Here is a 25,769-nt window from a genome sequence, read left to right on the forward strand (position 1 = left end):
TTGCAGTCAGTTTATCTTTAACCATGGTAACAGACATAGTGGTGAAATAAGTTGGTAGGTTGCCACTGGCCGCCTAAAATAAGGCAAATGTACCAGCTTTTGCAAGGCCTGAAAGTATCTAAAACACTGGTGTTAACCTGCTGTATGTTTATAGTTCCACAAAGAATGACATTTATAAATGCTATTTAACAGGGTAACTTACAAACTAAATTGCTTTTTGCCAAATGGCTCATAGAGTTTATTCAAGAGAAAGCTGTTAATTCAATACCAAGGATTGATTCACAAGAATAAAATGCTGGAGAGGGTATATAGCCTAAAAATTTCCTATTTGAATTTTTGCCCCAAGTTAATATCCTTATTAGGAGATATTGTACTTGGTCATTTAAAGTGAAACACTGATTTAGTTTGCTTTCTGTGGTTGGTGTCTTTTCCCTCCACTCCCTATGATAGGATTAGAATTGTAGATAGAGTTCTGGCTTGCCTAGTTTGTGGAGAAGTGGGTTGGTACGTAACTCTAAACAGGTAAAAGTATGTAAAGAGAAAGCAAGGTAGCTTTATTAAAATTTAATTCTTTTAGGGTTTTGGGGAATCAGAGAATGAGGTCTTATTTTTCCCATCTCAAAATGGTAGACAGAAGGATATATTCTTAATTACAGCTTTGTGGCCACTTAACACTTTTTGTGGTTCATTTTTGTTTACTGGTAGAAAACTAGGAAGAATTGTTATTGAAGCCTCATTACATTGACTTCATACAGGGAAAACTCAATACATTCGATTTTATCAGTACAGTTTGACTTTTAGAATTAAAGGCTTTTTTTTTTAACCAAAACTTCCCCTCTCTCCACAAAAAATAATATCCTGTTAGAATTTGCACACATCTGCATTTAAATAACATTTATGATGGACCTGTTGTGTATTGGGCACTGTGTACTTATCTTAAAACAACTCTGCATCATGGGGGAACCAAAATTCAAACAAAAAACGATTGTGCTTTATGGTAAGTGCTACAACAAAATTATCTTTAAAGCACTATGGGAGCTCATGTAAAGTTCCATCTAAATTTGTTCCTTCACTCACCTTCTATTACTACTTTTATTTCCCAAATATTTCTCAGATTTGCTGTAATCTCTTGTTTCTTAATTCTTGCTCAGGTAAAATATTTCCTCCTCACAGCCACCAGAGTGATTTATCTTAAATAAAAATTTGATCCTGTGACTTACATATTTAATAATACTCTTCAAAGACTTCTTCTTACATATGGTATAAACTTATATTTTTTCAGAAAACTTTTAAGGATTTAAAAATATATGTATATATAATTTTAGTTATCTTTCTCGCCTCTTCCAGCCTTCAACTTTTACTTTCCAACAAATAAAACTTTTCGAAGTGTCTGCATGCTGTTTGTTTTTCATCTTACTGCTTGGGTGCCTACTTCTGCTCTTTTTTGTTTTCCTTTTAAACTAACTCAGGTTGGTCCTTAAAAGGCAAAGCTAGTATCTTCCTCTCAAGGACATCTTTCATAATCCCATGGAGACTGGATTAGGTGTCCCTTGCCAGTGCTCATATGGAAAAGTTGTGTGTGCTCTCTTCATGGCAGTAGTATAGTGCTTTTTATTTTCTTGTTTCTTCCTTTTTTACAACTTAAGTAATGTGATAGTTACCTAGCATCTCCCAAAAGTCAACACTGTTCTTTGTCTGTTTTTAATTATCATTGTGTACTCTTGGCTTTAAAGGTATTTGATGTGTTTCAACCTGTTGCAGTTATTGATACACAGATTGTTGTCTTGCCAATAGGAGCTTATTCAGGTTGGCTTCTGAGTCTCTTTGGCATGACTAGTAGTATTTGTATAAATTCAGTTATTTTTCTACCTCTGTGTTACAGTGGTATTTTGTTTATTCTAGCGCTTACCACAGTTTTACTTGTAGTATAATTAATTCCCCCTGCTGATCTATAAGGGAAGGAATCGTTAGCTTTGTATCTCCATTATTCATTTCATTACCTTCCCTTGTATTTAGTACTTGGTAAGTTTTGCTGCTTTAATAACAGTGCTGTTAGGAGACAATACTTATATTAAACTTTTGGTTTATGTAGTTCTTTATTATTATATTGAGTGCCTATGATGTGCCATGTACCAAGGGAGACACTTATTTTGAGTAATTTGATATAATTTGTTTAGTAGTAAATATGAAAAAGTCTGCTGAATATCTATTACATTAAGTATTTTTTTAATTAATTATATTTGTTAATTGGCTGCATTGGGTCTTCATTGCTGCACACAGGCTTTCTCTAGTTGCAGCAAGTGGGGGCTACTCTTCATTGCGGTGCTTGGACTCCTCATTGTGGTGGCTTCTCTTGTTGCAGAGCACAGGCTCTAGGCGTGTGGGCTTCAGTAGTTGTGGCACATGGGCTCAGTAGTTGTGGCACATGGGCTCAATAGTTGTGGCTCATGGGCTCTAGAGTGCAGGCTCAATAGTTGTGGTGCACGGGCTTAGTTGCTCCACGGCATGTGGGATCCCCCGGAGCAGAGCTCGAACCTGGGTCCCCTGCATTGGCAGGCGGGTTCTTAACCACTGCTTCACCTAGGAAGTCCTACATTAAGTATTAAACATAATACTTTAGCCTATAGTAATATTTCTTAAAGTGTTTTCTGCATGATGTTAATAGGTGTTATTAGAATAGAGGGATTTTTATGGTAAAATAAGTTTGGAAAATATTTAGACAAAAGTAAACAAGTTTAATGATTACAGGATTTCATACTTTGAATACTGTGCAGTGTTACTGCCTATGAGGCAAATAGAAGAAACATTATTTCTCAATTTATTTGACTTAATTTTTGTTTTCCCCTGAGTCTCTGTGGAACATACTTAGGAAAATGCTGGCCAAGTTGCATAAAAGAGTGTGGTGCAGTGAAAAAGGCATGGAGTTGTAAGTCAGAACTTGGGTTTCTGCCCCCAAATACTAGGTGCAGAACTTTCTGACAGCTTCAGTTGTCTCATAAAAATATATATAGTAGTAGTATGTACAGCATAAGATTGCAAGTGCTTTACAAAGCACTTGAAAAAGATAGTACTTTAGTACAGTCTTAACTGTCTAGACAAATGGTTCATTTCTTTCTCTGCACAGTTTTTCCTAATTCTACATAGTGAAGATGAACAATATAACTTCTGCAGACATACGTGTAGTCACTCTTAGTAGCAATTTTGGCTACCTGGATTCTTGCAATTACAACAAACCTTTTCTTGACCAGTGATGATAGTGGTCCAATTCTGGGGAATCTGGACTAAGCACCCAGGAGCAATTTATCTTAACTTTTCTCCATATTAATTTTACCTTGTATAGGTAAGTGGAAGGAAGCTAAACAGTTTAATGTGTTTGATTTTGAATAACTTAGATGTTTCATGAACTCATTTTTTATTTCAAATGGTTGAATGAGTAGCAGTAATCTGTTAGGTATTTTCTAAAATACAAAGGTATTTAAATAACCAAGGTATGTTAATACTCTTGGCATTTAAATTGCTTAAAAAGTATGATACAGCTTTTCATGCTTTTTATAGTAAACTGTTAGAAATATGTATACAAGGAAGGTTCTTGATTCATGATATGTGTGCATCATTTAGTCAGGGTTATGTTTTAGAATAATAAACCAGAGTAAATCCTATGAGAAATAATAAAAGAATGCAAATAAGGCATATACCTTCATTGTCTCATGCTGTGTTATTAAGGAAAGGGAAGCATTAGGTAATCCATCAAAGTGACATAATACATAACATTTATTGAGCTCTTATATGTCATTACTGTTGTTAGCTCAGTATGTATTGGCACATTTACTCCTTTTGGTTATCCAGTGGTTACTAATAATATTAAATATTTTACATATTTTTATTAGAACTGAGTATATTGTACTTCAAGAAGAGTTTTGTATATTCTCATTTCCTTTTTTTGTTGTTGAGAAATCAATATTGTGTTTTTTGGTTTTATTTTTTATATTTTTATTGGAGTATAGCGACTTTACAATATTATGTTAGTTTCTGCTGTACAGCACAGTGAATCAGTTATATGTATACATATATCCCCTTTTTTAGATTTCCTTCCTTATTGAGGTCACCACAGAGCATTGAGTAGAGCTCCCTGTAGTTATGTTTTATACATAGTAGTGTATATATGTCAATCCCAGTCTCCCAATTCACCACCCCCTTCCCTCCTTGGTATCCATATGTTTGTCTTCTACATCTGTGTCTCTATTTCTGCTTTGCAAATAAGTTCTGTACCACTTTTCTAGATTCCACATATAAGCGATATTAAACAGTATTCGTTTTTCTCTTTCTGACTTCTCTCTGTGTGACAGTCTCTGGATCTATCCATGTCTCTGCAAATGGCACTATTTTGTTCCTCTTTCTGGCTGAGTAATATTCCATTGTATATATGTACCACATCTTCTTTATCCATTCATCTGTTGATGGACATTCAGATTGCTTCCATGTCCTAGCTGTTGTAAATAGTGCTGCAATGAACTTTGGGGTACATGTATCTTTTTGAATTATGGTTTTTTCCAGGTATATGCCCAGGAGTGGGATTGCTGAATCATATGGCAGTTCTATTTTTAGTTTTTTGAGGAACCTCCATATTGTTCTTCATAGCGGCTATACCAATTTGCATTCCCACCAACAGCATAGGAGGGAATCAATCCTCTCCAACATTTATTTTTTGTAAATTTTCTGACCAGTGTGAGGTGATGCCTCATTGTAGTTTTGATCTGCATTTCTCTAATAATTAGTGATGTTGAGCATCTTTTCGTGTGTTTGTTGGCCATCTATATGTCTTCTTTGAAGAAATGTCTGTTTAGGACTTGTTTTTCGATATTGAGCTTCATGAGCTGTTTGTGTATTTTGGAGATTAATCCCTTGTTGGTTGCTTCATTTGGAAATATTTGCTCCCATTCTGAGGATTGTCTTTTCGTTTTGTTTATGGCTTCCTTTGCTGTGGAAAAGCTTTTAAGTTTAATTAGGTCCCATTTGTTTATTTTTGTTTTTATTTCCATTACTCTGGGAGTTGGGTCAAAAAAGATCTTGCTGTAATTTATGTCAAAGAGTGTTCTGCCTATGTTTTCCTCTAAGAGTTTTACAGTATTTGGCCTTACATTTAGCTCTTAGATCCATTTTATTTTTTTGTATGGTGTTAAGAAGTGTTCTAATTTCATTCTTTTACATGTAGCTGTCCCATTTTCCGAGAACCACCTATTGAAAAGACTGTCTTTTCCAAATTGTATATTCCGGCCTCCTTTTTTTTTGTTTTGTTTTGTTATATTTTTGTTTTCGGTGCACACGCTTAGTTGCTCCGTGGCATGTTGGATCTTCCTGGAGCAGGGATTGAACCCGTGTCCTCTGCATTGGCAGGCAGATTCTTAACCACTGCGCCACCTAGGAAGCCCCTGGCCTCCTTTGTCATGGATTAGTTGACCATAGGTGCGTGGGCTAGGCTTGACAGCTCCTAGCTGGCAAGGTAGCCATGGAGAGTCAATAGAGACAGAAGTATCTGACAATGATTAGGGGTTAAATGCCACCCTTCCCAGACACCTCTTAGTGATCAGAGCCAAGGCAAAACAACATGGGGTGGTTTTTGTATAAGGATGTGAATGGAGTTACTGGTGGGTAAGGCCTCAGTTGTGCAGCCAGTCCATCTGGATTTGAATTGCTGTATTTTGCTACTTACTGTTAAATTTTGTGCAACTTAAGTTTTTGTAACTATGAAATAGGGATAGCAAAAATATCTACTTCATAGAATTGTGAGGATTAATTAAGTTAGTATGTGGAAAGTGTGTTTGGCACTTGATAAATAACAAGTGCTATTTCTTGTTATTGTTATTATTATTAACAACATTAACTGCCTTAACTGGCAGTTAATATCTTTTAGTAACCAGGGGTGCGGCCTTCCATCCACATTAGGGTCCCAGGCAGTTCATGCTATAGTGTAGGTGTTATTTTAAAGATAGATAACCTCTTATTGACATCTTGGGTGATATAAAAGGTTTTCTTCAATGAGTATGACCCAACACCAATACTTTTTTCACTTTTACTTTCAAGTTTCCCATAATTTTTATGTGTATTATTTTTCAAACAATACTCTTGATACTGATGTTATTATTACGTGATTTCCTGAATGGAAGGATTGGGGGAGAGATTTCTAGAAAATGAGAAATTTCTTCAGAAATGTCTTTCTACTACAATAAATGAGAAAACCCAGGAAGTCAAAGTAATTTGAAGTCGTAGAGTTAGTGATGAGGCTGGAGTTTAAGTCTAGGATTTTAGTTTTGTGCCCTTACTATTACTTAGTTCCCCTGCTTTTAAAAAAACTAAAAATAAGACATTATTTTCCAGTGAACATGGATTTTCTGATTTAATTTCTCTTTGTAAATAAGGTAATGTCTTAAATTGGTCATATAATAGGACTAGGTTCCATTTTTAAGAAATTTCTTCCATTTCTATAAATAGAAGGATTCTTCTCCTGAAAGCAAATTGGAGACAGTGAAGCAAATACTGTTATCAACAAACTATAGTCTACTATTGTTAGATTTAAAAAATTAAATCAAAATGGAGTTAAAAGTCTGATATGTGCAATATCCTAGGTTAATGTCGATGTAGGATGCAAATTAGCACAAAGTTCCTTTTTCATTTACTTGGCTATATATTAGATGTTTCTATGAAAGAGGAAATCCTCATTTACCCTTAAGCACAAATGACTACACAGAAGTGCAGAACATTGAGAACAAGAAGTTGAGAAATTCTTAGAGTACATGGAAGAATGCTCAGATACAGTTACTCAGATTTGTTTTGTTTCTCATAGTGTGTGAGTACATTTCCTGATGCTTTTGTTCTTTGAGAAGTTTCCATAACTGAATTTTTTTTTTACCTGTGTTGCTTAGAGAAATGCTCTGATATGTTTTTGATAGGTTGAACAAATCAAAATTCAGAATCTGCAAGTGTTTCAGTTTAAGAATTGCTTGTTGTCTAAGTTAAATATGAGCATTAAATTTCTTCATAGCTTTAACTGTTCTTATTAATCTTTAATTACTTGTTATCACTATTTACAACTTTGTATCATAGTTCAATATATCTAAACTGAGAAATTGGTTCAGCTTTCTATTGTGTTTGAAATATTATGTCATGGAATCAAGAACTCATTCTTTTATTTTAGTGTTGATCCAAAAATTTTAAAGAGATCATTTTGATGAAGTCCAGTTATACGGATTTTCTCCAGTTGTATATGATGGTATTTTTGTGTAATGCTAGACATAGCTGAGGTTAAAAGCAAAACTTAAATGCCTGCTGTATACTAAGTGCTGTGCTAAATGGGTTTACCATCATTGTCCAATTTCCAAAATGTCACTGAGGAACAAGTTCAGAGTTTTTTCATTTGTTTTGTTTTGTTTAAAGTGTTCCAGTCACTGAGTAAATGGCAGAAGTTGGCCTTCCCAGATCTGTCTTTAAAGCACTGCTTTAAGAAAATCTCATTACAGTTTACTGTCATAGCAATTATCTGATTATCCAAGCAAAAATTATCTACTTAATAGTTTCAAACAAGTTTCATATACATATTTTCAGAGAAGTTCTGAAATTCCAAATAATATAAATTTAGCAGCTATTTATACAGCATAGACAGTTTCTTTATATCAACCTTTTTTAGTTGCAATGAACTATAATTTACACTTCATAATGTTTTGCTGTCTTAAATCCTTTGTGAAGTAAATCCTATAAATATTCAAGTTAGTATTAGGGCAGTATTAAAATCAGGGCAGTATTAAAATTAATCTAAAATACATACACACACACAGCAGAAGCAGTCTTCTAGGTATAGGGATGGAAAGCCTGCTTGGAGTCAAAACGTAATGGAAAATTTTTTCGTTCCAAATTCTGTTGGGATCCAAGGCCTTTTGAACACACACACACACACACACAAGGGTGAGTCAAAAATTATCCACACTTCGGCTGTAGAATTTATTTTAATTAACTGTTAGAAAGAAACAAATATATTATTTTTCAACGTAATTACCTTGCTTTTCAATACACTTTGTCCATCTGTCAACAAGCTTCTATATTCCCTCATTAAAAAATGTTCTAGGCTGAGCTGCGAGCCACAAATGCACTGCTGTCATCACATCTTCACGTGGATGGACATCCGGCTCCTTTTTTGTTTTTTAAAAGATTTGTTATCATTTATTTATTTATTTATTTATTTACTTACTTATTGCTGCATTGTGTCTTCTTTGCTGCCTGTGTGCTTTCTCTAGATGTGGCTAGCAGGGACTACTCTTCGTTGTGGTGTGCAGGCTTCTCAGTGTGGTGGCTTCTCTTGTTGCAGAGCATGGGCTCAGGGTGCTCCAGTAGTTGTGGCACATGGGCTCAGTAGTTGTGGCTCACGGGCTGTAGAGCACAGGCTCAGTAGTTGTGGTGCACGGGCTTGGTTGCTCTGCAGCATGTGGAATCTTCCCTGACCAGGGCTCGAACCCGTGTCCCCTGCATTGGCAGGCAGATTCTTAACCACTGTGCCACCAGGGAGGTCCCTGGCTTCTTCTTGGTGGCTAATGCTTGTGTGACCTTCCTTGAACTTCTCTATCCATTCGTACACACTTCTTTGTGACAAAACACTTTCTCCATATTGAGAGAGAAGTCTTCGATAAATAACGGCACCAGGTACACCCTCAGACCACAAAAAATGAATTACTGCATGCTGCTTTTCTTTCCTGCAAGTCACAATTGGGGCATCCATTTTTGCTCGCACCACAGTTACAAATGAACTGATGTAACATGTTCACACCTGCACAGCAGTGACTGGGGAGACAGTAGCCTTGAACGGAAAGTGCTGATAAGACAGTACGGCCAACAGAAGTTTTAATAAAACCAGAGTGCATATAATTTTTGACTCACCTTCGTACATATATATATTTTTTCCTTTAAATGCTTGTCATGTTATTTAAAGAAATTTTATAAAAACATAGCTATTCCTTTTTCACAAAACAGCTTTATTGACATGTAACTTAAATGCGATAAAACTCACTTGTTTTAAGTGTACAATTCAGTAATTCTTACTAAATTTATAGACTTGTACAACCATCACCACAATCTAATTTGAGAACATTTCTGTCATTCCCAAAGGAAACGTATTGCTCCTTTGTAGTCACTCCTTATTCCCACCACCAAGCAGCCACTAATCTACTTTTTGTATCTTATAGGTTTTCCTTTTCTGTACATTTCCTATAAATGAAATGATACAATAGTCTTTTGTGTCTGACTTCTTTACCTAACATGCTGTTGCTGAGTTTCACTCCTGTTAACATGCTGTTGTTGCGTTTCACTTCTTTTGTAGCATGTGTGAGTACTCCATTCCTTTTTATTGCTGAGTACAGTCCCATAGTATAGGTGTACCGGATTTTGTTTATTCACAATTGATGGACATTTGAATTGTTTCCACTTTTTGACTGTTGTGAATGGTGCAGGTATAAACATTCATGTACTTATCTTCATATGGATAGCTTTTCATTTATCTTGGGATAATAACTAGGAGTGGAATTACCAGGTCATAACTGCCCAATTGTTTTCCAAAGTGGCTGCTTCGTTTTACATTCCCACAAGCATTGTATGAGGATTTTAGTTTCTGCACATCCTTGCCAACACCTGTTATTGTCTGTCATTTGTTTGTTTTGGCCATGCTCTGTGGCATGCAGGATCCTAGTTCCCTAACCGGGATCGAACCTGTGCTCCCTGCAGTGGAAGCTTGGAGTCTTAACCACTGGACTGCCAGGGAAGTCCCATGTCTTTTTAATTACAGACATTCTAGTGGATGTGAAGTGCCATCTCTTGTTGGTTTAATTTGCATAGTTATTTACTTTGATTATTTTGGTATTATAATTTTAATCTACAGTTTGATACAGTAAAATATCTATGGAATTATCCTATTCATGTGCTCCTGTGGTTTTACTAGACTGATGAAACCCTGTTCAGGGAATTTACAAGGTTAGCAGAACCTTGTAAACCTAAAACAAGATGTGTTTAGGGGGTCGATCATGCCCCATACCTCTTATAAAGTGGTTTAACAATACAGTTAAGAGGATATTATAAATATATACATTTATGTTTAAAAAACATTTCTTTTTTTCCTCACCCTATGTGAAGTGCCTTGGTATGGGATCTTTTCTCTTCAGGTTTGCATTGTCTCTTATATGCAAAGTAAGTAATAAAATTGGACTTTTAAAAACTACAATCATGAATACAAAGGAAAAGTGATAGCTATTCTTAGGAATGTCATTGATTAAAAACAAATCTTGGGACTTCCTTGGTGGTCCAGTGGGTAAGACTTCACACTTCCAATGCAGGGGGCCCGGGTTCGAAACCTGGTCAGGGAACTAGATCCCACATGCAGGCGGCAACTAAGGCGTCTGCATGCCACAACTGGGACCCAGCGCAGCAAAAATGAATGAATGAATGAACGAACGAATGAATGAGTAAATATTAAAAAAAACAAATCTTGGCAAGTCAAAGAATAGATATATCTGAAATAGGTATTGTTTACTTAATTCTTATCTAAACAAGTAATTTGAAATGGTTTCTGCTACTGAGAGACAGCAGTTTCTATAGATTGCTGTTATTTTGAGGAAAGAAAATTAAGATTTATCTTAGGAAGGTAGCACTGTGTAATGGAAAGCAAGCCTATGAGTATCTGTATTTGTAAATGGGATCCAAATTCTGTATCTTAAAAGCTATCTGACCATGGGTAAGTTATTTCAACCTCTGTGAGACTCAATTTCCTCATCTTCAAAATGGGAGTGAAAATATCGACTTAAAAATTTTTTTTATTGAAGTATAGTTGATTTACACTGTTGTGTTAATTTCTGCTGTACAGCAAAGTGACTCAGTTATACACATATATAGATCTTTTTTACATTCTTTTCCATTATAGTTTATCTGAGGATATTGAATACAGTTCCCTGTGATATACAGTAGGACCTTGTTGTTTATCCATTCTATATATAATAGTTTGCATCTACTAACCCCAAACTCCCAGTCCATCCCTTCCCCAATCCCCCTTCTGTTGGTAACCATAAGTCTGAATCTTTTTGAGAAAGTTCTAGCACAGTGTCTGAGAATTTTTAAAATAAACATTCCTTTTCACTTTGACACAATTTGAATTTGTACCACATACTGATGCTCTGAGTCTTTTGTGGTTAGACATCCTGTGTTTGAATCTGGTTCTGTCATTTGCTATCTTGTGATTTTGGGCAAATTATTGAACTTCTCCATGTTTAGATTTCTTTAAAACATAAGGATTAAATGATATTGTGTAAGTAAAGTACTTGGCCCAGGGCTTCCTGTGTCATGGTTGTTGAACTAGTTGGATAATAATAACAGGTGACATTTAGTGAACACTTACTATGTGTTACATACTGTCCTAAGTACCTTACCTGTATTTATCACAACGACCTTATGAAATAGGCATTACTGCCATTATCCTGAATTTATAACTGAGGAAACTAAGATTCAGAGAAGTCTAGTGATTTCCTCACAGTTGCATAGAGAATGCGTGATGGAGCCAGAATTTAAACCCAGTTGAAAAAGGCTACAGAACCTGCACTCCTTAACTGATGGGGATTCTACTCCCAAGGTTATATCCAAATCTGGCCTATTTCTTCTGCCACTTTTCTTTTCCTTGGCTGTGGGCTCTCAGGTGGTTGTGGGTGATGGCATTCAGTATGTCCTGTGTGTCTTATTTCCTGCCTGGACTGTGATCTATGATAGAACAACAAATGCTCAGTAAGTGGAGCAACAGTTTTTTCATACAAATGTTATTTTAGCTTAAATGTATTTGCTTAGTCTATTGGAAGTCTTGACTAGCTTGGTTTCGGTCATTGTTATTTAGGTAAGTTAGTTTTTATAAATGCATGTTTGGCTAGGAGAATTATGGTCTGTGTTGTTAGTGAATGCCTTGTCTTGGACTAGGGGGGAAGATGAAGTTTATGTTTAGGGGAGGGGGGAAGTTTTTTCCTTAAGTTTGATATATAAAATATGAGCAGTACTGTTAGTGGTAAAATGAAGATAAAAAGTAAAGTTTGTAGTTGGTCTCTCACTGTATTTTGATGATGCAGAAGCTAAAGAAATGAACCCTTAATATTTTTAAACTAAGCTGTTTAAGTAATGAATAGCTTTTAAAAAGCTATTTGAAATAGCTTAATAATTTATTTAAACTATTTAAAATAATTTCCATTCTAATTGTTGAAATAACATTTATTGAAAAATTCAAACAATTATTAATTACATAATGTTAAACTTTATAGATTTGTCTGTAAAAGCTTTAACACCTGGGAATTAATGTTATAGGTTTGTTAATTAGAACTTTAGTATTTACCTTGAGTAATGTGTTTTTGACTCTCTGTTAAAATAAGGCACATTTGGATTATTTTTCTATGATTAATAATAGCAACTAACGATCTTTTTTTTCTCACTAGCAAGGTCTTCTCACAATTCATGATGCAAGGTTAGGTTAGGTAGAAGTAGAAGTTAAATTACCTTTGCCAAGATGACTTCTTGGGGAAAGTTTTTAATTGGACCATAGCTTGATTAATAAATCCACTGAGAACACACTGCCATGTACCAGCAAGTTGGAAAATAAACAGTCTTCGTAAATTATGCAGAGTGGTGTTGGTTTGCATTAACAGCAATGTTCTCACTAAAGTTGGGCCAGGAAAAAACACCACTGTGTTCTGCTTCTACTTTTCACTACACACGTAAACTGCGCCAGCAGCAGACAGGCAAGACCTGGGAAGGAAAGACAAGCCAAGACTATGTGAGGCCTCTCAGCAGAAGAATTCCTAGGAACTTCCCTGTAAGGCTCTGTTGTATTAATTTTATTCCCCTCTATTAGTCTTCCATCTCTCTTTCTCCCATTCACCTGACATTGGAATGGAGAGAATCTGATTGGCTTAGTTTGAGTCAGCTGTCTAGCCTGAGATCACTGTGGAGAAGAGGTGTGTATAGGATCAAATTACAGATATGATCCTTTCAAGTGCTCCTCAGAGTATTGCAGGACTTCAGTCCGTTATTCTTAGTGATTTCATGATTTTAGTTAAGTATAAATGAGAGGTGTTAAATCAACTAGATACTTGTTTTTTAATCTTTAAGTTACAGATTACAGCTCCTTGTTAAAGATGGGGGCTTGGCATTTGGGGGCTGTTGAGGACCCCTGATGTTACACTATCTCTCACTAGCTCTAAAGGTTGATCTTTTTAATCTCTTGGGGACTAAAAGGAAATACCAGGAGAGGATTCAGAAGAGACAATTCATGGCTGCTTCTTTCTCCCATATGGCTAGCCTCTACTGGTTGTACAGAGGCCAAAGAGCTGATGATGGCCTTCTCTCCTTGGCTTCTTCCTGAACTTGGAGTTCTCCCAGTTCCACCACAGAGCTGTTTGTCAGGTTCCCTTCCTTCTATTCCCTCCTTTTCCTGTGTGAACCAGCTGAATTCATTCCATCACCACCTAATGCAATTTAAGTTACCCTTCTGCCACAAGAGTCTTGTATGGAATGTTGTTTTCTTGGGTGTGTCAAATATTTTAGGATTTTGCTTCTTTAACTCATTTTTTCCCTTGATATTCTAAGGTGTAGATATATATATCTATCTGCCCTTTTATAGTACTAGAATTTCTGACAGTTTTGTTATTAAGGTATAACTTCTTAGCTGAAAATTTCTGTTCTATAACTCGTAGGAAAAGCCTTATTTTCATAATGAGACTTAAATTTATTTTGAGGAGTAGCAGTTGCTTTCTTAACAGCTTGCCCTCTTTAGCACAATACTTTTCCATGAGAAAATGTATTCAAAACCACCTAGCCCAGTACCTAACACTTGATGCTTCTCAGATTATATTAGCTTCCATTTCCTCTTAATTTTTTAATGATGTTTCAATCATAGTTTAAAAGTAATACGTCTACAATATGAAAAGTGGAAACTGCAGGTAAGTATAATAAAGCCACATAATTACCCTACTGTTAATGTTTTGAATTTTCCCCAACAAAATTAGGATTATATTGTATTTAGTTTTTTTATTTCCTGTTTTCATGTGAAAGTATTTTCTCATGTCGCTAAATATCCTTTCAAAATATAATTTTAAAGAGTATAATATTCCATTGTATAAATATGCCATAATTTATTTAGTAAACCCTTTTTCTCTTTATAGCATTCATGTCATTGAACTAATAATCTCTTCCTTCTTTAATAGCTTTAAAGATGGAGATTTTTGAGTAAGCAGAGGAATATTTTCAGGCTTTTGAGACATCAGTCCTTATATATGTAGCCAGTCTCTCATCTAAGCTGCCATACCATCCTGTATATGAATACCCTCTTAACCCCATTCAAACTCTTTATTCTAGACCTTCTTCATCTTTCTTGGGCTCTGACACCCCACATCAGCATATCCTCCAAGTGGGCCCTGCAGTGCTGGGTCACGCCTGTATGTGGTCACCCTCATTATCCTGCTCAGGCTGTGATTACCCTTACCCCACAAGGTCCCCCTCTATACCCTACTTTAGCTGATCCCCTACCCTTGTCACCCCTATGTGTCAGACTCTCTGACACCCTGCTTTAGATCCCCCATGACTCTGCCCCATCTAATGGCTGTAGTACTGAATTGTTTGGGAGAAGCTGGGAGAAAAAGAAAGGAAGCTGTACAGTTTGAAGACTTAACTGAAGGGACTAGCCAAGTGCATAGCATCATGCCTGGCATATTGTAGGTATTTGGTGGCAGGGCGTGTGTGTGTTTGTGTATTAAATTCTTCCCGTCCTGATCCTGGACTGCTGAGCCTTGGTGGTGAAAGAGAAAATTCAAACATAACTCACCTGACTCCCAGCTGACTGCTTCTAATACCAATTCAGCTGCATTTGCTCTTCCTGGTATCCCTACTCTAACTCACTCTAGTTGATACTGTATTCTGTCTCCCTGAGTGATTGTTTCTTACCTTCTTTATTGTCCCCCAGTTCCCAAATTCCCCAGTTTCTATATCTCAGTTAATGACTTCGCCTGCTATTTAAATAAGGTCAAGATTATTTGACATGAATATGTTTAACTGTCTAACGACTTCAAAATGTTTCAGTATTTTTAGCTCTACCTTCTTTCTTAAAACTCCTTGTTTGCTGTTTATTATAGTATATTAATATATATACTATATTGCCTTTACATACATAAATATATATATAATGCTTTAATTATCATATATGTTAATATACTATACAGTCTCTCCCTACCTATCTAATTTTCTAAGTCTCCTTACCTGACTTTGATACTTCTCCCCTCCAGTTGAATATTTATCCTTCTTAATATTTTGTTCTTGATCTCATTGTTACTCTGTTTTCCTAAATTATCAAATTGACCACATAATATCAAAACACCTAGTTTATGCTGCTGAGTTCCAGGTTTTTTACCTTCCCAAATGTCTGAGCTCAGATACAATTCCTAGCTGTCTTAGAGCTCCGACAGCTTTTTTCAAACCTCTTTTTTTATTCCATGTCATAGTTAATGATACTCTTGCAGCTCCGGGTACTTAAAGCCAGAAACTGTCATCTTTATCTTTTTCCCACGCCCCCATATCCAGTAAGTTTCCTATTCTTGTACATTTTACCTCACAAATACTGGTCATTTTCAGACCAACTCTTGCTGATGTATAGTACAATAGTCCTTTATTCTGCTTTGAATTACAACTAACTGAATATTTTTTTCTTTGGGTTTGTAATTTCTTAGAAGCAGATTCTACCATGATCATCTCTCTTTGTTGAATGGAAGAATACTCTTCAAGATGTTTTTTTTCTAAACTTAAATTGGTGTTTTACTATATCATTAACTGGCTTTCCTTAGACAATAGGAACTTGGTCATGATTCATGATTTGATTATATGTATGTGGCCTGTAATAACACTATTCTTAGGGTTAGTGCAGAGAAGAGTGTGGTTTTAGATGATGTGTAACCTGACAGAGTCTGTGGGAAGAGATTAGATGGCATTAGCTGTTATTACTTACAATGAATGGAATCTTTGCTAATTAACAAGATTTTAGTATCTATAGATAAGGATGTGTTTGCAAACTTTGATGTTTTGATCCAAATGCCAAAAGCCAGCTAGATATGTAGTATTTCAAAATGGATTGAATTCCAGAAATCTAGTTTCTTCCTTTAAAAGTTATATTCTCCACCCAAAAAGATTTTAATCTTTAAAAAGTTTTTTTTTATTTGCCTTCTACTTAAGCAGCTTTACTTTTCTGTAGTAACGCTTTGAATTATGATATGATTCTGCTAATAATTGATAGCAGAAGAAATAAATGACAGTTGAAGCAAAGAATTTGCAGTGAAACCTCTGTGCTTATAATTATTCATATCATATTTTTTCTATGATTTAGACTTCTTTCCCCAGTTAGGATACAGGTATCTCCTCTTTTTGAAAGTTTGGTGCACACCACTTTGCTTTTACGGAAGACCTATATTGGAACCTGTTTTTGCTACCCAAAAACTCCAAAGAGGATTTTCACTTTTATGAAGAGGTGAAAAGTGAAAATAGCATTCAGCATTTGTTTTGCAGTGAGTGAACTGTTCAAGGGGCAGTGTGCACCCCAAGCAGCAAGAGTGGTACCGCCAAGCTCCCTCCCCAGGAAGCATCCCAGCTGCCACAGCTTTGAACTATGTCTGTGAGCATCTGTACTTTATCTCAATTTATTTTATGCGTCTGTTAGCAAGATGTGTCCTAAGGTAACTGACATTTCACTTTACGCCATTTTGGCCTACGAACAGCTTCATAGGAATGCTCTGCTTTAGGGTAGTGGGAGAAACTGTATCTGAACTTTGAATACTTACCCATTTAGGTCCTTCCCTTCCCCCAATAACTAGAATTACAGGGCAGTATTTTAATTATTGGTTTAAAAGGTTTCTGTGGATTGGCTTCTCATATGCTTTTGAGAGTTCTAAGAAAAGTCTGATTCAGAAGAGTTAAAGATATGGTAAAATAATTTGGTAGTTATACATTCAAAAGAGTTACTAGCTCTTGCCATGTCTTCAGACCACACCTTTTTGTCTGACATCATCATTATTCATAGTTTATGTTGTGTAATTAAATTATTCAACTTCCTCATTTGATCGTCATCATTAAAGTTACCTGAGTGTCTTACTGTTACAGGAATGTGTGTGTGTGAGAGAGAGAGAGAGATGGGCAATCAGAAACGTTGGACAATATGTTGATTAAAATAGGACATTGTGCAAAAGCAAGAGAATAGGATAGCAGAACATATAAATGGAGAAGTAATGGGAATTGCTATTCATGATATGTAGTAGGTTAGAAACAAAGCTTTACATAGGAGCAGTTATAAGGACTCAGATATTCCTAGGCATTCAGTAGCCCAATTTGTTTGAGAGGCAGTAGTTATGAGCAAAAAACAGTGAAAACCTGTTTGATATTCAAAGCTTTGAGAGCTTTACTTTGACATTAAGAGTTTAAAATAGTCAACCTAAATGTCCATTGACAGTTGAATGGATGAAGATGATGTGGTGTATATTTATATACAATGGAATATTAATCAGCCATAAAAAAGGAATGAAATAATGACATTTGCAGCAACATGTGTGGACGTAGAGAGTATCATACTAAGTGAAGTAAGTCAGACAAAGACAAATATCATATGACATCACTTATGTGTGGAATCTAAAATGATGATACAGATGAACTTATTTATAAAACAGAAAGAGACTCACAGATATAGAAAACAAACTTATGGTTACCAAAGGGGAAAGGGGAGGGGAGGGATAAATTAGGAGGTTGGGATTAACATATACACACTACTCTGTATAAAATAGGTAAGCAACAAGGACCTACTGCACAGCACAGGGAACTATATTCACTATCGTCTAATAACTTATAATGAAAAGAATCTTAAAAAGAATGTGTGTGTGTATATACCTGAATCACTTTTCTTTATACCTGAAATGAACACAACATTGTTAATTAACTATACTTCAATTAAAAAATGATTATAAAAACTAAATTTAAAAACATCTTAAAAAGTCAAAAGAATTAGTTTCTACTAATTCTGGGAAGAGATTTGTCTGCAAGTTAATCGATAATCCTGATGATTTTAAATGGCCCTAATTGTTTTTTCAGTATGTTTTAGTAATGTGAACAGAAATAGTGTATAATTTCAGAATGTCCACCATGACAACACAGTTTTTTGGATTACAGATATGTTTTCTTTCATTGTTAATTAATCTCAGATCCACTATATTATTCAGTAACTTTTTGTTAGTTTGCTCAATCTCTCAGTCTCTATTTCTTATCACACTTGTAGATAGATCATTGTGAGTGAAAGCCATATAGGTTAGTTGTCTATGTTTAGTTGTCTCACCAAAATGAGATTTTGGGTGTTGATAGCTCTGGTTTCATTAATAAACTGTAAGTAATTCTAAAAACCTATTATATTGGTTATTAATTAAGCAAAGGACACTTATCTTTACACCCTTGTTTTTGCTTTCTTCTTGGTACGTTCTGCGCAGACATTTCTAGCTACCCTTTTGACTCTACTTTTTTCCATAGTAGCACTGAATCTTTTCTCTCCTCATACTGGTATGTAAAAAAATTATCTGTGGCCATCCAAATCATCGTTAGTGAGTATAAATGTTGTCATAATTTAAATATAGTTAACTTCATCAATTTAAAAATGAGGTAATTGAGGCCTGGAGAGATTGAGATTTGCCAAGAAAGGAAAGAACTTACATTTACAGAGCATCAACTATATACCAGACACTGTCATTTTATTTTCCAGTTCTATCAAGTATGTTCTGTTGTCCCCATTTTATAGAATCTCAGAGGTCAGGAAACTTGCTCAAGACATAAGGCTGGTCATAGTGGAGGTAGGATGAAAATCCAGTTCTCTTCTTGCATAGTCTAGGGTCTTTTCTGCTCCCATCAGCAAACATTGAGCTGATCAACTAAGCCCGTGGGGAAAGCAAAGGATTAAGTAACCAACGCTCTAAATATAACAAAGGGTATTTTTTGATTGGTAACTTTTATTTTATATAAAAAGACTCAAAGATAAAAATTATCTTGGGTTGTACTGGTATTAAATCACTATTAAAATGTGGGACTATCATAGGTACAAAAGCAACATTACCTTTGCTTGTTAGGATCTTAAGAAGGTTGATGATGCATGTACAAGAAAATAGTCACAGAAAAGATAATATATTTACTATCAATTTAGAGATAGAAAGGATCACCAAGGGGACAGGTATCTTTTACTTTTACTTTTTCTCCCTCCCTCCCTCTCTCTCTCAAACATAGAAATTGTCCCCAGAGATTCTTTAACCTCTTGCCTTGAGGGTATTCTTATTATGCTTTTAACAGACACACTCTTGCTGACAAAGGTATACTTAGTTTGTCCTGGCACATGATTGCCCTTTGATGTTTGTTGAATGGGGCAGAGCTGGGAGGGGATTTGGGCTCTCTGTTACCTTTTTAAATTTAATTTGGTGTTTGTGAGCATTAATAGCCTGCTTTTCAGAGTTTCTGAAATGAGATTCCAAAAAATGAAACTTAGCATGGAAGTAGTAGGAAAAATTAGGACTTTAACATATAGTATTATGTTATGTCTATTCATTAGTTAAAGAACTAAGTGTTTAAAATATGTGTGCAAATCTGGGCCTCCATTTGCCTTGCTTATATTTATTTGTGAACTCTAAATATGTTATCTAAGCACTTAATCTAATTAACTATTGGTAACTACCTTTTTGAAGCAACACCTTCTCTTTAGCCTCTTGGCATCTGAGCCTCTGCTCTTCTGATTGTGATGACCTAAGTAGTAATCAGATCACCCAAGAGTAGCTTTTCAAATTGTTTTTCAAAGATACTTCTTTTCTAGAATCATAAGTGATACATTTCCCACGTCATCATCTAATTACCTAAGTTATTTTTTTACCTAAGTTTTAATATTTGTATTCTTGATACCTTCATTTTCTTTTTTTTTTATTAATTAATTAATTTATTGGCTGTGTTGGGTGTTTGTTGCTGTGTGAGGGCTTTCTCTAGTTGTGGAGAGCAGCGGCTACTCTTCAGTAGTTGCAGAGCATGGGCTCAGTAGTTGTGGCGCAAGGACTTAGTTGCTCCGCAGCATGTGGAATCTTCCCAGACCAGAGCTTGAACATGTCTCTTGCAATGACAGGCAGATTCTTAACCCCTGAGCCACAAGGGAAGTTCTGATACCTTCATTTTCATTACATTTTTTTTTCCCTTAGAAGGGAGAGCTGACTCTGGCAAACACCTAGACAAAGACAGTCTTTTTCTCTACCTACCAATTCTCTCCTCCTCTCATCTCTCTGTATCCCTCCATCCCTGACTGCCCCTCCCTCATCTCCCTCTCCTTGTCCCACCCCTTTTCCCCCTTCCCCATTTCATTTGTCTCAATATATAGAGAGATAAAAAATAAGAATGATGATAGGTGCAGGTAGATGATTCCTTGTAAAGACAATATTCATTGACAGAAACATATTAATTTCTTAGATAACTAATTCGTATTACTTTGCGTTTCACCATACCTGGGTTAGAATCCTGCTTATAAAAGTAGTATTGGGGTTGGCCAAAAAGTTTGTTTGGGTTTTCTTAGGGAAAAACCTGAATGAACTTTTTGGCCAACCCCTTATATATCTGTTGTAGTGAGAAAAAGTGATACAGTATCAGTGAATATAAAGCAGAAAGTAAAAGTGCTGTTCTCTTCTATACTTCTCAGAGATACTCACTCTTAATGGTTTTCATGTATCCTTCTAAAATGTCTGCTATATATATTTACGTACATATTTAATGCAGCATATTAGCTACATCTGTTTGCCTTTAATGAGTAGGTCCTCAGTAGGTCAGAAAGCATCTATGTATTTAGTTTGATTTTAATCCACTTGATATTACTAAATTAGAGTATCTCAATTTCTTTTCTCACTTTTTTCTTAATTTTTTTTTTTTTTTACCTCTTTCAGGACACTGGTCCCTCAGATATTTTGTTTTCTTTTTAACCATTCTTAACACTTGCATCTTGTGACTTCAGTCTTAGTAGTTGAAGTAATTGACTAAAAGTGCTGCCAGGAGTGTTATGTTCAGAGTAATTAGGAATTAAAGCCTGTGAGAAGAAAATTTAGAATTATCCTTGCTGTCATTATGGGGAGTATTGTAAGTAATCCAAATAGGATTGCCAGACCTGTTGTTGAAGATGCAGGATGAATCTGTAGAGGGCAAAGTGTTTCGTCTTCTGGGACCGGGTGAAAAAAGCTGACTGTAGGTCAGCTTTGGTTGGGTAAGAGTACGCCAGAGGCTTAAGGTGTTCAGGGCATCTGTGGGAGTAATACCCAGAGCACTGATAAAATTTGCTTACCATAACCAGGCACCAGAGAGTGAACTTTACTTTCTTAATATGTACAAAACTGTTGGTTGCACATCAAATGTAAATCAGGATTTCAGAGTCCTCTCTTATGATATAGTAGAAACAATGTTTTTCCCTCCTTGAAACACAGAATCATGTGAAGAACATGGTTGAAATTTCATAGAACTACTTATACATTAATTACCTAGGTATTTCTGTCTACTAACAAAACTTTATTTGCATATATATCCTTTTGTTCCCATAGAATGTTAGGCACTTTTCTAACACCCAAACAGTGGAGGCATTTTGTGGGTCAGGAAAGAGCAGTTAAGAGGTAGCTGAAATTTGAAAGTGACCAAATATTACATAATATTTTTCTCAATTAAAGAATATATTTTCTGATTAAAATTCCTGTTCTGTTAGACAATTGTTACTACTGAGCTTCCTTTAATTTTTTGTATGACATTAAAAAAATAATGTAGTTATTTTCTTCTTGATTTTTCACAGATAACTGTATTTGAACTTGGCCTAGTTATTTAGTTTTTTGTAGAAGAAATACAAAAAAGAAAGAATATCAAGGTTAGGTGATTAAGTCAAGTCTGTCAAGCATGTGTGTGTCAGAAATAATATAGAACCTTTGGAAAACTTGTCAAGTTGTTTGTTTTTTAATTTTTTTTTTAACACAGCTCTGCAAATTATTCTTGATCCATGACCCTAAGTCTTCAGATTATTCCTCTTCTCTTCAGTCTGTTTCACTTCTTTTCTTGCTCTGTTGTGGTTGAGCATAAGATTATATTTCTTTCAAGGGAAAACCTTGACCCCAGCCGCAGGTATTCTAATCTTCTATCTTGCCAGGTTTCAGAGTGGAATAAAGTGAGGCTTTAGGTTAAAAAGGAGTCTTCCCTTCTGAGTTCCTTCCCTGTCCCTTCTAGTATCCTGCCACCACCCTGACCTCATGATACCTCTGAGGTACTACACACATATCCGAAGACACGGTTTTCAGAGACAATTCAGTCTGATTTCATATGTAAAGGTAGTTTTTTAATGGCATATACATCACTAAGCAGAACCCTGAACACCTCCTGAAGCACCTATGTTTGGCTTTAAAGGCACCCTCACAATTTTCCTCAATAAAGTAGTCGATTTGCTTATGTAGCTAAAGGGTCCATTCTGGTAGTATTTCAAAACAAAAAAAGTCTGCTGCAAAGGAGAACTGATATTTCCACTTGTAGAGACATTTCATTGCTTGTAATTGCAAATGACACTTGTCTGGTTAAAAAAAAAATTAAGATCCACTAGGTATTCTTTTAACAGTAAAAATTGTCCTTCCTCTCACCCATCAAATCTTTGAAGAAAAGTTGATTATCCAGTAAAACAAGCCATCGTTTTCCTTTTTATATCTTTTTTATAGTTATATTTCCCATCACCATTCTGCTCTTTGCAAGAATCTCAGCCTTCAAAAAACTTTTCCACTTCTAGCCACTGCTTCACTGCAAGGTTTATTAGACTTTCTACACCTTTTAAAACCTGGAGCTATTCAGTACCATGCTGTGGTTGCATTGGCATGCTTTTCTGACTTGGTCTGTTGTACATGCATTATTTCTTTTTCTCTGACTGTAGAATTGTGGGATATATATTTCCATGTCCATATTCTTGAGTCATCTTGAAATAAAAACACAGTTCTTGGACTTTCCTGGCTCTCCAGTGGTTAGGACTCTGAGCTTCCATTGCACTGGGCAAGGGTTTGATCCCTGGTTAGGGGAACTAAGATCCCACATGCCGCACGGCATGGCCAATAAATAAAATAATTAATTTAAAAAAAAACACAGTTCTTTTAAAAGACAATCTAGTGCATTGTTTTGTACATGAAAACAAAATACTGCCAAAATAATTATTAAACATGTTGGTACCTATTCTTTCTTAGTTTTGGTTATTGTTTCACTGAAGAGTATGCACTACATTGAAATAGTTATACATTTAAAAAATAACTTTTGATGGAATTAAGCCCAGTCATTCTGAATTATCAACTTAGAGCAGAATTACTCCTGTGGAATCTATGTTCCCATACTTACCTTTTCTGATTTTAAGGAAGATAATTGGTTGAATTTGGAATTTAAGAGGGTAAGGGGCAATTAGTCGCCTCAGGTCAGCTCTGTCATTAGGTTTAACCATTTGGTTATTGCTTACCTAGGACTTATTAATCATGCTTTTTGGAGACTGATGGCAGCTTTGGTTAAGTATAAGTCAGTTGTTGAGTCTGTGTGGCTTGGTCTAGGTGTTTTAAGATTTTAATTTGCAGGGTATTATTATATCATGAAATGATTTTTAAAACAAGAAAGGAGTCACAGGAAAGTGATGAAAAAGAACAGTATTTGAAGGACCAGAGAAATTAGACTGAATAAGATAATGTGTAGGAGAGAATAATAGAAATGAAGGGCTCTTATGGAACACCCCCAGATACACACTGGATGTCTGAGTGTTGCTTTCTCTCTGCTAGAAAATGTACAAAAGCACGTACATCCTTAAAAAGTATTTATAAAAGTCACACCTTTGAAAAATGATTTAATAAATCATTTTTTTTCCTCCTTTATGTCTATCGTTAAACCATTCTCATATTCTCAGTTTCTCATTTCTTGAAACAAGATTTTAAAAATAATGTAGATAAGAGGACTTCTGGGTAGAAAGATTTGAGTCAAAAATACTCTTTCCTGAATTTACTCATATCTTTGCCTATCTCTGGTCTCTGTCTCCAGTCTCTGTAATTATCTGAAGTAATTTTAATGTCTCAGGATTATAATTTTCAATTAATGCTAATAATGAAAACTCAGTTTAAACTATAGGCTGTTGACCCTTTTCAGTGTCCTGTTGGATCTAGGAAATTAAGTGGAAACTGGAGACAATAGGAGGTAACAGAAAAGAACTTGGTTAGGAACAGTAAGAATGGTTTGTTCATCCTGCCCAGGTGAAGGTATAGTTCAGAGACCTTCCCCGCATGTAAGAGTAATAGGCATAGACGCTACAAGGAATTCTACATTTTGATGCTTTTCCTGTGTCTTCAGTTGCTTTCCTAACTTTATTTTTCCATTTAAACCTTAATCTAATTGGTAATTGTGGCCTACCTGCTTATGAATCTTTATTTCTGTAGAATATTGATATTTTTTTTCTCTAAAATAACTTCATTAAGAATTTATCACTTGGGAGTTTTTTCTTGAATATACCAGGGCTATAGCAATTATTTTATTCAAAATAAAAGATTCCCTAGGGTCACTGTCCTAGGCTTTTAAACTTTAGTAGTGTAGCAGAATCATCTAGAGGGATTTTAAAAACAAATTGTTGAATATCACATCCATATTTCTGATTCATTAATTCAGGAGTGAAGCCACAGAGTTGGCATTTTTATCAAGTTTCAAGACAATGCTAAAACTGCTGGTCCTGCAAACATACTCTGAGAACCACTACCTTAAAGTGTTGATTACAGAAGCCTGAAACAGAGCTGGATCTAATCTGTGCTGAATGAACATTAAGTTGCTTGTAATTCAACAGTAATACCTGTTGGATGAGTTCCAATAATTATCATTTAATGTATTATTTTTAATTTATTTTCATAGATTGGAGCTTATGATCAACAAATATGGGAAAAATCTGTTGAACAAAGAGAAATCAAGGTAAAAAGTTTATTTCATTTTGTATATTCTATAAATTGATTGTTAACCACAGTTTATTAAATATCTTTCCTTAGACCTTTTAAGGTACAAATTGATATTACTTATTCTATCCAAACTTTAAAGAGGTAAACTCTTTTATGATGGCATATTTATGTGTCTTTACCTCTGATGATTTTTCTTTTTTGGCTCTTTAGCATCTTTCTGTTCTTTTAAAATTTAACTTCTAATGATTATTTTTGTCAGCTCTTTTCCCCTTTCACTTGTCACCTTATACTTCTAGTTTGCTTTTCCTCCCTTTTGATGCTGTCATTGCTCTGTACAGTTTATTAAACTGGTAAGTGTTTCAGGATTTTTCCGACCTGAGTGATTCTGTGCAAACACTGCTGTGCTTGATTGAGATCTGCTTTCTGGTGCTACTAACAGAATGACTTAGATGCAAATAGAGTCGCTGAAAAGTTGGTCATTTTTTGAAAGAATTTAGGAAAGTAAAGCATTAATTAAAATGTTTTGTAGTTCGTAGTTTCTTCTTGGACATGTAATCATTTACTCTGATAAGACATTCTCATAGGCTACCTTGCTAGCATGGAAACTATTTTTTTAACTAAATTTGTTCTGTTTCTCAGCAATCACACCTTTTTGGTAATGAGATTTATATTTTTCATTTGCATAGATGATACTAATCAGTGTGTTCCTGC

General features: G+C 35.2%; 1 protein-coding gene across 6 annotated transcripts in view; it reads left to right on the forward strand.

Annotated features, from left to right (window-relative positions):
* Positions 1-25,769, forward strand: part of PHTF2 (putative homeodomain transcription factor 2) — a 113,780-nt gene that overhangs the window by 38,968 nt on the left and 49,043 nt on the right. For 5 of the 6 annotated variants that reach the window (XM_057732960.1, XM_057732963.1, XM_057732962.1 and 2 more), the window contains one exon: positions 25,018-25,074. In XM_057732960.1, the coding sequence (XP_057588943.1) occupies positions 25,018-25,074 (57 nt within the window). Of the gene's footprint in view, positions 1-12,794; positions 12,872-25,017; positions 25,075-25,769 lie in introns of those variants that run through there. The other variant, XM_057732965.1, reaches the window with a different exon arrangement.

This window comes from Hippopotamus amphibius, chromosome 4 (genome assembly GCF_030028045.1).
Source record: "Hippopotamus amphibius kiboko isolate mHipAmp2 chromosome 4, mHipAmp2.hap2, whole genome shotgun sequence".
Classification (NCBI taxonomy): Eukaryota; Metazoa; Chordata; class Mammalia; order Artiodactyla; family Hippopotamidae; genus Hippopotamus; species Hippopotamus amphibius.